General features: G+C 36.0%; 1 protein-coding gene across 1 annotated transcript; it reads right to left on the reverse strand.

Moving 5' to 3' along the window:
- Window positions 1–4,491: 4,491 nt before the first annotated feature.
- Window positions 4,492–11,838, reverse strand: DTD2 (D-aminoacyl-tRNA deacylase 2). The gene is made up of 3 exons (XM_063091223.1): window positions 11,717–11,838; window positions 8,623–8,692; window positions 4,492–5,171 (listed from the first exon to the last, which is right to left on the reverse strand). The coding sequence occupies exons 1-3, from the start codon at window positions 11,825–11,827 to the stop codon at window positions 4,846–4,848; spliced, it is 507 nt and encodes a 168-aa protein (XP_062947293.1). The 5' UTR covers window positions 11,828–11,838; the 3' UTR covers window positions 4,492–4,845.
- Window positions 11,839–15,040: the final 3,202 nt, after the last annotated feature.

Raw genomic sequence — 15,040 nt, forward strand, 5'->3', positions numbered from 1 at the left:
CTTCCTTCTGAGTAACAGTGGTTCTGGGATTCTAGTGTACACGAGAATCACTAGAGGGGAGAATGGAGACTACACAGATTTTTATGTCCTGCGATTCTGATTTAGTATGTTTAGAATGATCCCAGAAAACCACATTTTAACAGGCTCCCCAGGTGATTCTGGTGTAGATGGTCCATCTGCCCTAAGACAAAAGATTAAGAATCCTTATTAACAATTATTGAAAACACCCAAATTTTCCATAAGTTCTGCAAACACCTCTACTCAGTCCTTGTGTTATCCAATTTTTCTTCAGTATTTGGCACTGACCTCGTCACTGTTCACATCTTGAAAGTGTCTTCACTTAACAATGCACTTTTCTGGTTCTTTCTTTCCTCTCTGACATCTCTATAGTCTCCTCTGGCCTCTCACACTTTGCCTTTCTTTACATCTTATTTTTCAAGTTTCTGATTTTGGTCTTCTCCAGTTCTCCTTGAGTGATTTCATTCACTTGTAAGGAATATGGAGAGCCTTGATGCCAACCTCAGAAGTTTAGGCTTTGTCCTGTAGATAAAGAGGAGTTATAAGAATTTCTAAGCAGTGGAATATCATAGAGAAAAACATGTTCTAGGAACATTACCTTGAAGACAGTCTGCAGAAAAGGATTAGAGATAGAAATAGAAGGAAGGGAGAATAATTAGGAGATTATCAAAATAAAAAGATGTTTAAAGTCATCACCAAGGTGTGGATTCAGAATAATAACTTTACTTTTCTAGTAGTTCTTCCCTTTCAGAAACTAGTCTTATTTCAACAAATTAATAGGCAATATACTTTTTTTTTTTTTTTTTGTCTTTTTGTGACCAGTAAGGGGATTGCAACCCTTGGCTTGGTGTCGCCCACACTACGCTCAGCCAGTGAGCGCATTGGCCATTCCTATATAGGACCCGAACCCGCGGCAGGAGCGCCACTGCGCTCCCAAGCGCTGCACTCTTCTGAGTGAGCCCCGGGGCTGGCCCGGCAATATACTTCTAAATACACTGGAGTTTCATTAGCATGTTTTTTGTTTGTTATATAAATCTAGTAATAACAATTCAGTTTAACATAACAAATCAGGTCCCCTGTATTGCTGATCACGGATAGTAAAAATCTGACATTAGATTGTTCTCTCATAACACCGGTATGAGTTCTCATTCTCCAAAACAAGTAGCAAAGAAGTGTTCTATAGTATTTGATCTTGATATTTGATAATTTTATTTCTTTCATTACAGAGTCAACAAATCATTAATAGCACAGATATTCATAAAATGGCATGTCTTCTTCTATGACTTGAACTAATGAAGGAATGGTAAAAGTGCATTTAATTTTACTTTATATGAGGGTATTCAAGATATTAAAACCACATCCATTTTGTCATATACACAATATTATCTATAATTAAATCTAGTTTTCTAAATTGACAAATAAAATGGTATTTAGGAATGATATTCTATTTGAAACATTCTAGAATGTCAGAAAAAGAGGCAGAGGGTACATAAATTAGGTGCAAACCTACTGTACCTAATTTAGTAAATAAACCAATTTATTGGCTATTCTTTGTCAAGTGACCCACACTGAGACATACTAAGCCTTTAATAAGATCAATTTCAACAACTCTCACTACAAAGGTCAAGAAGATGGAAATGATTCCACTCTATTGTTACCTTGAGAAAATTGCTAAGTGTTGTCTTATTTTCCATACTGCTATCCTCATTATAGACATATCAGGGTACTTCAAAAAGATTGTGGAAATACAGAATTAAAAGGTAACACAAAAGGTCTGACCGGTTAGCTCAGTTCGTTAGAGCATGGTGCTGATAACACCAAGGTCTAGGGCTCGATCTCTGTTACCAGCCACCTGCCAAGAAAAAAAAAAGATAACACAGATCTTTCCACGAACTATTTGAGGTACCCTTGCACTATTGCTGTGAGGCACCCTCCCACAAGAAATGCACTTACATGCCACTCATACAGAAAAGTGCAGTTTACTCACTCCAACTGGCTAGTGACCATCTCCCAAGGAGCAAACAAGGAAGAGCGGCTTTGGCCCTTGGTCTTGTGGGGTTTTTAAAGGCAAAAACTACATGCTGTTGGCACATGGGTTTGTCCAGGTGCACAAAGCAAGCTAGGGAGCTAGGTTACAGAAGCCAAGAATGAGCCATTAGAGCAATCAAGCATACAACTTTTCATTGTGTATGTTCCCATGTAATAGTTCACTGTGTATGGTTCCTGTTCCCATGTAAGTTTACTCTGTATAGCTCCTGTTTCTATGCAATGGGTTTTGTTTCTATGAGAAGGTCAATGGTTTCTCATGCAGAAGGAGGGGTAGACTGCAGGTCAGACAGGGTAAAATGGAGTTACTTAGGTTAAGCAAGCAATTCTACAGAAGCAGATAGCGTATGTTATGAGGGTGTGGGGAGCTCTATTTCACTATGAAGATAAAATATCTACTGAAGGTTCTTTGGGCACCGTGGGCCAAAGAGCTACAAAAAGGCAAGGTGTGCTTACTTTCATATCCACTGGTTCTCTTGCCTTTTCTCTCGTAGCTTCCCTAGAAGTAAGGCAAAGTTGGCATCACCTTCTACTTAATAACTCTTCATGTGCCTGAAATTGCTATTCTTCACAAGTACCTAAAGCAAATTTTTTGAGGAGGATTGCTTGAATCACAAAACAGCAATTTAGGGCTGTGAGTCAGCATCTTATCTAGACGTAACATCAAAATGATTTAATAGGTAACATAATCTGTTTGAAAGACATACACACCTCCTCGGAGAAGCTTTGAGAAAACAGGAGTTTGCAAGTTTATGAATAGTTTATTACATTTCAATAAGTGTATCATGAATCAATAAAGCAAAAATTAAGGACAATGAGCTCATTACCAAGCCAGTTATTGATTCTCAAGTTCCAAAATAGAATAGTACAGGAAGGTTATAGAGAAAATAGGATATTTTATGATAATAAAAAATTTAAGTATCTTAGGAACACAGCCCTAAAGAAATGTTAAGACACAAAGGAATCTTCAGTAACTACTTAAGATGCTTATTGAATTTCTTTAACTTCTTGGTAATTAAAAATATTTGGTTTCACTCTTAAAAAATATCTTTGGCTGGCCAGTTAGCTCAGTTGGTTAAGAGTGCAGCCTTGTAACACCAAGGTTACAGGTTCAGATCCCCATACCAGTCAGCTGCCAAAAAACAAAACCTATCTTTTTTCATCAGGTCAGAAGAGTTTGCAAAAACTGAATATTACTTTTTGTTGACTCATTTATTTTTATTTATTTATTTTTTTAGAATGTGTAATTTCCATTTTTATTTTTATTTATTTTTATTTTTTATTTTTATTTTTTTTTAATTTTATTTTGTCGATATACATTGTAGCTGATTAATGCTCCCCATCACCAATTGTTGACTCATTTATTCTTTCAATTTCTTATGTATCTTCCTCTTGCCTTTGAAATGTTTATCTTATTAGCTGTCTATCACACATTACTGTCTTAACTCAGGCTGTCTTTACAAAAAACCATAGACTGGGTAGCTTAAACAATAGAAATTTATTTTCTTACAGTTTTGGAGGCTAGAAGTTCAAGATTGGGTGTCAACAGAGCCAACAACTGGTGAGGAATCTCTTCATGGCTTGTAGATAGCCAACTTCTTGCTGTGCCCTCTTGTGGCAGGATGGGGGTGGACGGGAGAGAGCAGGCTCTCTGGTGTCTCCTCTTTAAGGGCACTAATTTCATCATCAGGGCCCCATCCTCATGAACTCATCTAACACTAATTACCCCCAAAAGGCCCCATCTCCAAATACTGTACCATCACAATGGGGACAGGGGCTCAATATATAAACTTTGGGGGCAGAGGGGATGTCAGGGGACATTCAGTCCATAACATGTACTAAGAAAAAACTGACACTGGCTCCAAACCATCAGCAGATAATATAGAAATAAACAAGTCAATTTGTTCTCAAACTATTTCTGTAGAAAGCTTTACTTTTTCTTCCTTTTATAGCAATCTAATTTGACAGGAAAGGAACTTCCTAAAAACTTTATTAACTAACACATTTCACGGAGCAGTTTTTTAAAAACCAAAGGTAGAAAGACAGAAAGACATACATGATTTTGACAAAAACTGAAAGACAGAACATTAACCCATCTGTATGGGTATGTTTAATAAAAACAACTTTTAATCCCCTACACCTTGATCCCATATCAACTAAAGATTCTTAAAATAATGTAAAGCATTTGGATGTCCTTGGAAAGTAATATAATGTATAACAACATTTCCATACTATATTTTTATAGAAATTTTTAAAAGGAATAATAAATCACATATTCTTTCACTCAAAATATGGAAAACTGAAATAGCAAAGCAAATTGACAAAGTCATAATCGGTTTGTGCTGGATTTTACATAATTTTAGTACAAATAGTTATTCTTATTACTATATAAATTTGAGAGTACAAGAAATGTGTTTTTCTTGGCTGCACAAGTTTCTTCATTGCAAAATACTTAAAATGTATGTAAACTTTTAAATATAGCTAAGAATATAAACTTTTAAATATAGTCATTTCTTTAATGACTATGAAGCGAACAGATGCATTTTCCAAATTTTTGAGTGGAAGGGTGGGAGAAAGCAGGACAAAAGGTGACTGAGATCTAGAGTTTATGTGACTTGGTAAAGTCATTCAATTAGCTATTACAAAGTTATGTAGGGGACCCAGGATTTTCTAGGCTAAAAATGCTACAGGTTAGTGTATTCAAGATGAAGAACAAGAAATCTAATTATAGTTCAGATCATTTTATACCAGAAAACAGCTGTAGAAACTAATTTTTAATTTTCAAAATTCAATTAGGTGTGTGTATGGTCCATTGGTATCCAGCTTTAACACCTGTCTGTTCCCAAAAGTGCCATGTTCCACTACAACCCCAGCTTCGGCACACTTGCTGTTAGCAGCTAATTCTTTTTCACATAGATTCACAAATTGGGAATAAAGTTCTAATCCTTCTTCTTTTCCAGAGTTAGAGTGATATTGCATGTTTCTTCCTTTTACTCTCCCCCCAAGGGTGGCTTGAGGAACGATAAGAATGTCGCCAGGTAGATCCAGTATAGAGACGTGCTTGCCATTTTCTGTCTCACTTAATTTCACATTTAACAGTGTATTAACTGGGTTGGGAAGAAAGGCAAAACATTTTGAAGTGAAAAACAAACATGAAGAAAGTCATCAATCTTTCAGACAGCAAATCTCATGTTTAAAATCCAGTTTGTCAGCTCATGCTTCTAACCCAAAGTCTCTATTTAGATTTAAAAAACTGCTTCACTAAGCTAAATAAGCTAAGCATAAAAAATAAGGCAAATTTCATGGAGAAAAAGGCATGATGTCTTAACTCTAACTTGGTAGTTAAGATCAACTAACAATAAGTTCATCCAGAAAGATCTAATGAATTAACTGTACACTGGAACCTCTAATATTGTTGCCTCAGGAAAATACATAATACTTTGCCTCCCTGTCCTTTTATTTCATAAGCAAATCCCACTGGAAAAAAGAACATCATAAATCTTCCTCCAACTTATTGTTATAAATTCTGCTTTATAACAGTGAATCTTAAATAAAAATTTTAGTGCATTTATTATTTTAAACTTAGTTGCCTAGAGTTTTACTCTGGACAAAGGTTCCAGGTTCAATCCCATTATAAATCAACTGATTTTGTAGTTTCATAACCTTAAAGGTACTATTAACATGGATTAATCATTTTACAAATATAACCCATGGGAGAAGGGTAAAGGTGAAAGCAGGAATCATCAGATATTCATTGCTGCAACTGAAAAAGTAAGTCAAAAGATATAGAGCTACTGGCACTATTTTCACATAGACATAAGAAAACATGATGATATTATTTCTATAGCATTTAAGAGGTTATTTATAGCTAATAAGAAGTGTCAAAATCACCATAAATATCTGTGTGTAGCTAAAAACCTAAACTTAGAAAACCTTTACACCTTAACATTAAACATTTTCAAAACAATAAACAAAGAAATGTCTAAATAGACTTAGAATCTCCCTACTTCTATACATGTATAAATGACTTGTGTTTGCAGAGAACAGTCTTGAGAAGACAAATGGTAGAAGAAACTATACAAACCTCACACTCCTGCCCCAAAATTAGGCTTCAAAAGGCATGCTTTCTGGTAGGGTAGTCAATATTTTCAATTATTAGAAGATCTGTAGTAAATATTAGTGAGGTTGCCCCATTCTACAAATCATAAAATTAACACGGTAAAAATCAGCCAGTTCCAAATGAACCGCTAACTATGAGTTAAGTACAATCAATTTTCACTGAACTAATATCTACTTTAAATACCTCTAATTTTCTGTATTATAAATAGGGCTTTGCTATGTGGCTAGCAGTCGTTATTGACTGCCTCTAAGGAAACTGTAACGCTTCAGAGCTCTTTATTCTAATGGAAACACTCTCTAGCTATACAGGCCTCAGGCTAGTGACAGACTAAGTAGGCAATTTTGGAATAACAGGCCTGAGAAGTAATACTACAATTTATTATACTTCCACATACCCCCTCTACTGGCTATAACTGAGAATTCAATTAATGCTGTTAGTATGCAATTATCGCTATGTAGAAGTAAATACAATGCACATACAAATATTAGTAAGTAGAATTAAAATGAGACAACGAATTAATGGCATGTTGAAAACTCAAAGATCCTAAGACAGGTTATCAGTCAAGTATCTATAATGATGTATATGGGAAGTTAAGGTTTGACAGGTCCCCGGAGCTTAGTCCAATTACACTGAAGATGAATTGAGGAAGATTCTACACATCTCTATGTTAGCTGAGCTATTTCAGATTTTATGGATATAACTGGTTGTTATGTTACCAAGGTACATATGATTTAATCAAAAATATCTGAATCTGTGTAAAAAACATGGCGTGGAGTTTAAAAGAATCCCATCATATTGGCTTATTTTGCCTCCTAGAATAGAGGGAAGTATAAGCTAATGCTATCAATAACAGATGCACTTATTTGGATTAAAACTCAAACCAGCAGATGTGATTTTTGAGTCACATATTTCTTTAATGAGAATCATGATACATGTGTTAGACTGTCCACTAAAAAAGCAAAGGTGGACTTCATCAGTGTTTTTAATTCACCAATCTTATGCATGTATGTACTCAATTAATGCTGTTAGTATACAATTATCAGTATGTAGAAGTCACACAAACAAATACGGAGGCACAAAGGATTTAATCACCATAAAACAAAATGCAGCATGAATTTGGTGGTCTTATTTCATCCTATTTTGATTAAGATCCATTTAAGACTCCACGAGACAACTTTAGGAAGTCAATTTTAACTGAGAATGACAAAAATTTTCTTTCAGTTTTTGAAGATTTCTATCATATTTTTTATGGCCAATAAAGACTTAATCTATGGCAAAATACTACGTTAGGAAAGTGGACAGAATGATTAATATCCTCTATAATAGGACCCCTTATTTAATCTTCTTCTTAAACCCTTCAAAGGTTCCTTATTATCCTCTGGATTCAAATTTCAAACTATTACAGTTATTGGCTTTCTATCCTCACCTATCATAGTGCTTTCTTAAGTCTAGTTTTGCTCCTTTGACAAAGTTGTCAAACATGTTTTGTATATCAGTATAAAATTCCCTCTTTGTCCAAGCTGTTCCTTATTGGGCTATTTGTCCTGGAGTTCCATTATTTGAAGCTAGCTCTTCTAGGTTAACTTCTATAAGCTAAAACTACCCATCTGTATAATTTATATTTCTTATTAATCCAACTAATGGGAGCTATCCTTTACTAATGATAATATAATCTAACCCCCACCACAGGGATGGCTACATTATTTCAGGTTTGTTTGTGGGTTTCTTGGGACATAATTGTTATATCCGAATACTGTCTTGAGAAATTATATTGATTTGATTTGGTATATCTGAACCTATGCAATTACCACAAGGAATGTTCAGTGCTATGGACTGTCCAGGATACTAGCAAGCTTTAGGGAGATAAATTATTGTTTAAAGATTCCTGAACACTGACTCTGCCTTCCATGTTCCTAAAGGAGTGATGATAGAGTTTGGGTTCAAGAACCAGGAGAACCTTATATTTATATATTTTTCCTAGAAAGAAATGATATAAACAGTTCACGTAAATTCTTCCATAATAATGATGTAAGCTTGAGTTGTACAGGTTTGATGGGACCCACAAGTTCTACATAAAATGTCATCTATTGCCCCTGTTAGGGACTCTGGGGGATTAGGGAAACTATATTAAAAAATGCAGCAACTGTTGCTCCCGACGTGGCCACCCTGCTTCAAACAAGTTTCTGTATTCTTGGCAGAAGTGTGGTATGTCCGTGTATGTGTGTACACTCTTCTAAATCAATCTATATAATTATACTTGCTTACTTTAAACTCTGAAATAGGCAAATAGCTAAAGCCAACAATAGTAGACAGAGTTAAGTAATTAATACACTTACATATCAGCACAATCTAAGATTTTGCCTCTTGTTCCTTCTGGTTCATTTGCCTATTGCTGGTCTTTCTCACTCTTAAAAAAGAAAAAAACATCGAACACATACCCATTTTGGGAAGAAGTTCTTTATCAGCTCCCTTGAAAAAGCAAACGTAGATCACTAATCCTCTCTGAACCTATGAGAAATCACCACAGTAAACTCAGATTACACAGACATACAGAGCTAAATGAATACAATTTCACAATTGTTGTAAACACAGAGGTATAAGCAAGGGAAGAGAAAAAAATTTTATAATAGATTTGATTTCTTAATTAAAAATGTGAGAAAAGATCTTTTTCAAGTTTCAGTCACCTCAGTTATATTTTCTTTCAAAAATTAAGTTTAAAACATAGCCAAGAATAGTGAAGACAAGTTATATCTTCAAACATTTACTTCTAATCAAAATCATTAGGACTGTCAACCAGTCTCTGTCCCAATAAGTAAGGCTGATAGACTTAGAAATATTTAGTTTGTGGGGCCCCATTTATTCAATACTAAATGAATTCACATTATACCAGATATGGCTGATGGATAAGCAACAGTCTGACTGATGTCTTTTGACATCATCACTCTTGATTCCACCTGATCTGTCTACTTACAGATAATGGAAATAAGGGTCTGATTCTGTTTCTATAAACTCCAGGAAACTGCCCAATTATTGTTATTGTTGTTAATGCTTTAAATAAACAAAATGACTAGGCCTTGAAAGATACATTTATGATAATAAGTTCTACATCACAAGTTTGTTTGTTATCAGGAAACAAACTTATTTATTTTACATAATGGCTTGGATATTTTTTTAATAGCTCTTGTAAGACAAACACTATATAGAAAAGAGACAAGTGATAAATGACTTTGATTCTGCTGCTGAGTAAATCATTAGATTTTTGATTCTGTATATTAACCTGTTGTCTCCAGAAACTATTACAAAGATTAAATGAGTTCATACGTGTGGTGCTTAAAACAGTGCTGGTTTACAGTAATGTTATATGTGTTTATTAAATGAGTATGTAAAAATAAACTTAAGGACAGAGGCACGATTTATTTCACATTTCAACTTCCAAAGCACTTTACAGACTGTTCTGTACGTGATAGGGACTAGATTTATCTGTTGACTGCATTAACATTCAACTGTATTTTCTAGACTCTAACTGTTATCTAAATAGTTTTCAATGCAAATGTAAATACAGCTCTGCACTCATACATGATTTACCTGGGGAAAAAAGTCATTTTTAAAAAATGCAAATGTACTTCTGGCAAGGGCCAGTAGGGAAGGCCCTCCAGTGCACACCAGAATAAGGAGATGGCAAGGTGAATATACAGGTATCTGCACTACTGTCACAGAGCTTTCCATTTTCAGGGAGAGCTGAAATCTTAAGCATATTCGTATCTGGACACTTGCAATGTCAGAATTAAGTACCTAATTATTTGCAGAAACAGACATCTGTTCCTTCCACTTACCACATTACCTTCTTATTTCTTTTGTTTATTCCAATAATAGATCTTAAGTTGTGACCTACAGAATCCTCTCTTAAAGTCAAGATCACTTTCCTTGTAGCTTCTTTGGTATAAAACACTTCAAATACATGGAAAAGTAGAGATAATTCTCACTGTAGCTTAAAGAAGGTTACTTCTTAGGAAGAAAAACATTAGTCTTCACAGGAAGAAAAAAATGTGTCAGCAAGTTGTAAATGAATGAAACTCAGAACAAGCAAACTTCAACTCTTTTGACAATTAAAACACTTTCTAAAGAAACAAGAACTATTAATAACAGAACAGGATAGAGAAAGGTAAGAAAGAGGAAAGAATTTACATTTTCTCACCACCTAAATCAGTTAGCTCTTTTTAAATTAATTGAGTCGTGTGTGGGAGTGAAAGAGAAAACATTTAAAAATAGCTTTTAAAGTTTATAAACACAAACTGATAGTTTGGAAAGCTGTAACAAATTAGCTGTGATTTCGCATAAGGAAATGTAGCATAAAGAATAAAAAAAAGATAAAAAGCATGGAAGGAACCTAAATGATTAATAGTTTGTAATTTATAGAGCCAGGAGGCAACTATAAAAATAGGTAATTCTTCAGATAAGATGGCAAGTATAAAAAGAATAAAATTTCAAATATGGAAGAGAAATCAAGCCCTCATCAAAAAGTTGTATCAAAAATAAGAAATAAGAAAAATTTCTAAGAAAATGGGAGAGGTGAGAATACAAGAATTTTTATGCTCATACGTATTCCTATACACGTATTTCTATATACGTATTTTCATATTAGCACATGGTAACAGATTCTGACTTAAGAACCTACATATCATAGTTCAAAGGTAGTTTTTAAAACAATGACTAGGATTGTGTTAAGTAATGCTGTATCTGGAACCGAATTCAGCAGAGATGAGTGAATGAGATTCTCCTACGTCAAAGTTTCTGAGTTACCTCCAAGATTCTTAATTATGAACTAATTTTTTTCTTACATTTGAACTTATTGTAAAAGGAACTCATATTGACGTAAATGTTTTAAATTCTTTGGAAGAAATGTATTCGATAGCAATGCAACATTATTATAAAAGTAGTGGTCTTTGTTTCTTAGTTGGAAATAAGCCTAATTTTTTTTTTTTTTAGCTTCTTGAAATAGAATTGTTTCTTGTGAAACCTCACTTCTATGCTAGGGCCAAGCTACAGTCAACGTAAGAGGGAATTCGACACGATCTGGGACACAAGTCAAAGCAGACCTTGAATTCCTGTAGTAAACCGAACCTACAAGCTCGAACCAGTCCAGCACAGATCACGGGCAATCGGGATCTGAGACAATTAGGACCAAAGTCCCCCGAGCTCAGGTTGGCAGATGGTGAGAGGAGGCTCAAATCCCTAAGGTTCTCCCAAAGCAGGGACACACATACTTCTTTTGGGGAAATAAGCCTGGCTCTGGGAACGGTGGTACAGCACCGAAGATCCACCCGCAGCCAGGCAGGCCACTGAGGGCAGCGCCGGGCCGACCCGCCGGAGGTCCCGTGCCGCCCAAAGCACAAGCCGCGCACCACTCGGCCGGCCGGCCCGCCCGGCTCGGAAGGAGGCCGGGGAGTGGACTGGAAGGGGTCGAGTAACCAAACAGGGGAAGAACCGTCGCTGCACGCCAGAGGATAACGAGAACAGCCGGGCCGACGTTACCTCCACCCACTGAGCCGCGGCATCCCCCTCGGCTGGGCGAACTTGCAGCCGGGCATGCAGGCACTGCTGCAGGAGCGCCCGGACCTGAGGCGTGCGGCCGCCATCAGCCATGGCTCCACCGCGCGCCGCAGTCCGACCGGTTCAGGTCGCGCGCCCCGCAAGCTCCGCCTCTGGCGCACATGCTGGCCGGAAGGGGTGGGGCGCGGCGGAAGGACCGCCCCGACCGCCTATGGTCACGTCCCGGGGGGTGGGGCGGAGCCTGTGCCTGATTCTCGGGTGTCCCGGATGTGCGGTCTTCAAATAAGATATTCAGCCTTCTGCAGAATCTACACAACTCTGTGAAAGGCGCTCAGTGTATACTTTTATACGAGTGGAAAGACTCATGGGGTCTCTTCGCTACACATCTTTTGATGAAACGTTTTTCAACTCAGAAAGGTTAGGTTTCCAGATGTTAAAAAATTTTAAATCTGATTAATTTAAGTCCATATTATGCCCATTATGAAGATTAAACAATGAATCAATTGAATCACAAAGCAAGACGAGATGGAACTTAAAGGTATACATCTTTCAAAAATGTCCTTGTCCCAATCAATAAAACAATGTTGCCTCTTCTATCAGGAATGCTGTAAATCATTCTGATTCCCCAATTGTGAAAAGGTGTTGGTATGCTATGTAAATATACCTTTGGAGATCAATTCTTTAGAAAATATCCTCGCTGAAAATATTCTTATCTAAGAAAGTGTGTGGTTGTTAATAAGTTACTTAACTTGGTACTAATACAAAAATAAAAATACATATTCTAATACACATGATATTCAATTATGTGATGCATTTTCTGTAAGTACATTTTAGAATGTAAGTAAAATTTAAAAAAAGACTTGATTTTCTTTCCCACGTAACATATTCCTTGAACATGCATGAGATTAGCATTTATTTTTCTATGGACTTGGAGAGTTCAGAGGAGGAATAATAGTGTAACGCTGATTGCATTACCCAGGTCATTGATTTGGTCTCAGCTGACACAGTATGCCTATACATTCGAGTCTGTCGTTTTGCAAGATGACATCACTGACTTGCTATCCATGCAAAGTAGTGAGACTGAAGAAAATAATCCATGTGTAATCAATGATCCTTTGTACACAAAATTGAAGCTGCTTGTTTGCTGGTTATTTTGAAGCCTGCCTTACACTTTTAGTAGAAACAAAAAGCATTATCTCTGATTGCTGCATTGCAGGGGTTCCAACATTTGTTGATATTTGTCTGCAAAGCACAGACAAGTTGAAGTACTAACCGTCTGCACTTTTATGTCATTATAACTATTGAGTCTCTTTTCTCTCTTTGTCTCCCAGACCCAAATTTTACAGGTCTGAAAGTAACTTTGACACAGAGACCCTTAGCCATGACCCAGAATAAGAGAGGAGTTTGCTGTCCATTTGTATATAGGTGCAGGAGATAGGGAGGTCTATTGAAAATAGATTATATGGTTCCCAGAGATCTTTCCAAAGTGAGGGGGCTTTAATAAAGGAATAATAATAAATTGGAAAACCCTTCCTCGGATAGACAGAATCTGGTTGGCAATGATCAAACTTTCAAAAATGGCATATTACTTTAAACCATCCTATTGGGTAAGGATATTCTGGGTATTACTGTGGGTAATGTAATAATAGGTTGTGGCTCATTTATTCTTTTTTCTACCTGCAGAAAGAAGGAGAGAGAAACATTTCCTTTCTGTATTTTATTTTTTGACCACGTAGTCTCATTCCACAAAGAATTTAAGAAGGCAAGACATATAAGCAATAAAATAGTAAAATGTGAATAAAAATAAAGCATTAAGAGTAAAAGAAATAGAATAATATCACAATGGGGGAAATTGAAAATAGATATGACAGTGGTTCTTGACTGGAGTGCCGAGATGATACAATGTGTGGCAAAATTTTCACAGATGAATAAATTTTGTTATAAAACAATTATGTTCATCATATGTGACGTTGCACAGGTGGAGCAGGTTGTACAATTTGCTTCAAGTTAGAAGTAACGGCAAAGCATAGCATTAAGTTGGCTTTAGGTGAAGGTGGTGGTTCATTGGAATATAAGAGAGTTTTGCCTTGTGATTATATAAGAAATCACTATCTGAGCAGGAAGAATTCTCACATACGTATAATTCTAAAAGGGAACCATGGATTCTAGGGTGGATTCGAGGCCCTCTGAGATAATATAATAATTGATTTAGAGTTATTTTAAGTTGTTTGATTCATTCAAATTGGCTGCCCCAAATTCTAACATTCAAAAGTATTTCACAAACATGAAAAGTTTGACATCCACTTCTAAAAGGTCTTTTACAGTTCACACTAAGCTTCCCGATTGTAAAGAGAAAAGAATAAGGAAGTAAAATATAATCTGTTTTATAGGTCTTGGGATAAGCAGAACTTTTCCTAAGATTTAGCTCTAAAATGGGCCTCTTACCTGAGACTTTACATAGGGGTATGTTAGTAAGTAGAAGTGCAACTGGAAGAGGTAGATGTCGTATTTTAGGGAAGGCTGGATGAAACTTAGTCTCCCACTTTAAAGCTCAGAGATTTTTTTTTTCAGAGCTTAAGCAGACAATTAGTTTCTGAGAAATTGGTTCACATTAACTAAAATGTACATTAGATTGGGGTAGAACTAGAATGCTAATTAAGCTATTTATTACGAGAAATATTGTCATGACATGGAGCAGAAATTCTCCCAGAGGGCATGATCAGAACATTTCCCCCTGTGATTAAGCATGGGATGCTAGATCATATTCAGAAGTCTCTTTATTAATTTACTATGAGAAATACTCAAAGTCTATAAGGCCAGCATATTCATTTTATGTAGACAAAGTAACACAGAAATCAGGATGTTGCTTGGTGAGTGAGGAGTCAGAACAAAGGGGGTGAGAAAAGCTGAATTTCTGTGGGGAATATTTAAATATGATCCTAAGTACTAACCACAGGTGACAGAGGGAAATATGTTGAACGATATCCCTATAGCAAATGTAGTATCAGATTTCTAGGGCAATTTCTTAAATTATTCCTTGATATAATCAGAATCCCTGATACAATGCCAAAATGAATGCAAGTCTTCAGAGGTAAATATACTGATCTGACAGTTCTACTGTACTAAAGATTAATGTATGAACTTTGTATATTTTGCCCAATCTTAATCAATTTTCTCATCTGGGCTTTTGGGACGTGCTGAGCAATGGGATGGTTCAAGGTTTAGTCCCTGTCAAGGGCTTGTGGAGTAGATTATTCTATATTATTGACCTAAGACACTATAATTTAGCGATCAGAAGAGCAAATG

The sequence above is a fragment of the Cynocephalus volans genome, chromosome 3, assembly GCF_027409185.1.
Source record: "Cynocephalus volans isolate mCynVol1 chromosome 3, mCynVol1.pri, whole genome shotgun sequence".
Classification (NCBI taxonomy): Eukaryota; Metazoa; Chordata; class Mammalia; order Dermoptera; family Cynocephalidae; genus Cynocephalus; species Cynocephalus volans.

What these genes read in the sequence shown, in the direction of transcription:
- DTD2 (XM_063091223.1), bottom strand. Translation starts at nt 11,827, where the DNA reads ATGGCTGATGGCGGCCGCACGCCTCAGGTCCGGGCGCTCCTGCAGCAG. An exon ending in CCGCGGCTCAGTGGGTGGAG is followed by an intron (nt 8,693 to 11,716) that starts GTAACGTCGGCC and finishes GATTTCTCATAG; the next exon opens with GTTCAGAGAGGATTAGTGAT. An exon ending in AGAACTTCTTCCCAAAATGG is followed by an intron (nt 5,172 to 8,622) that starts GTATGTGTTCGA and finishes TTCCCAACCCAG; the next exon opens with TTAATACACTGTTAAATGTG.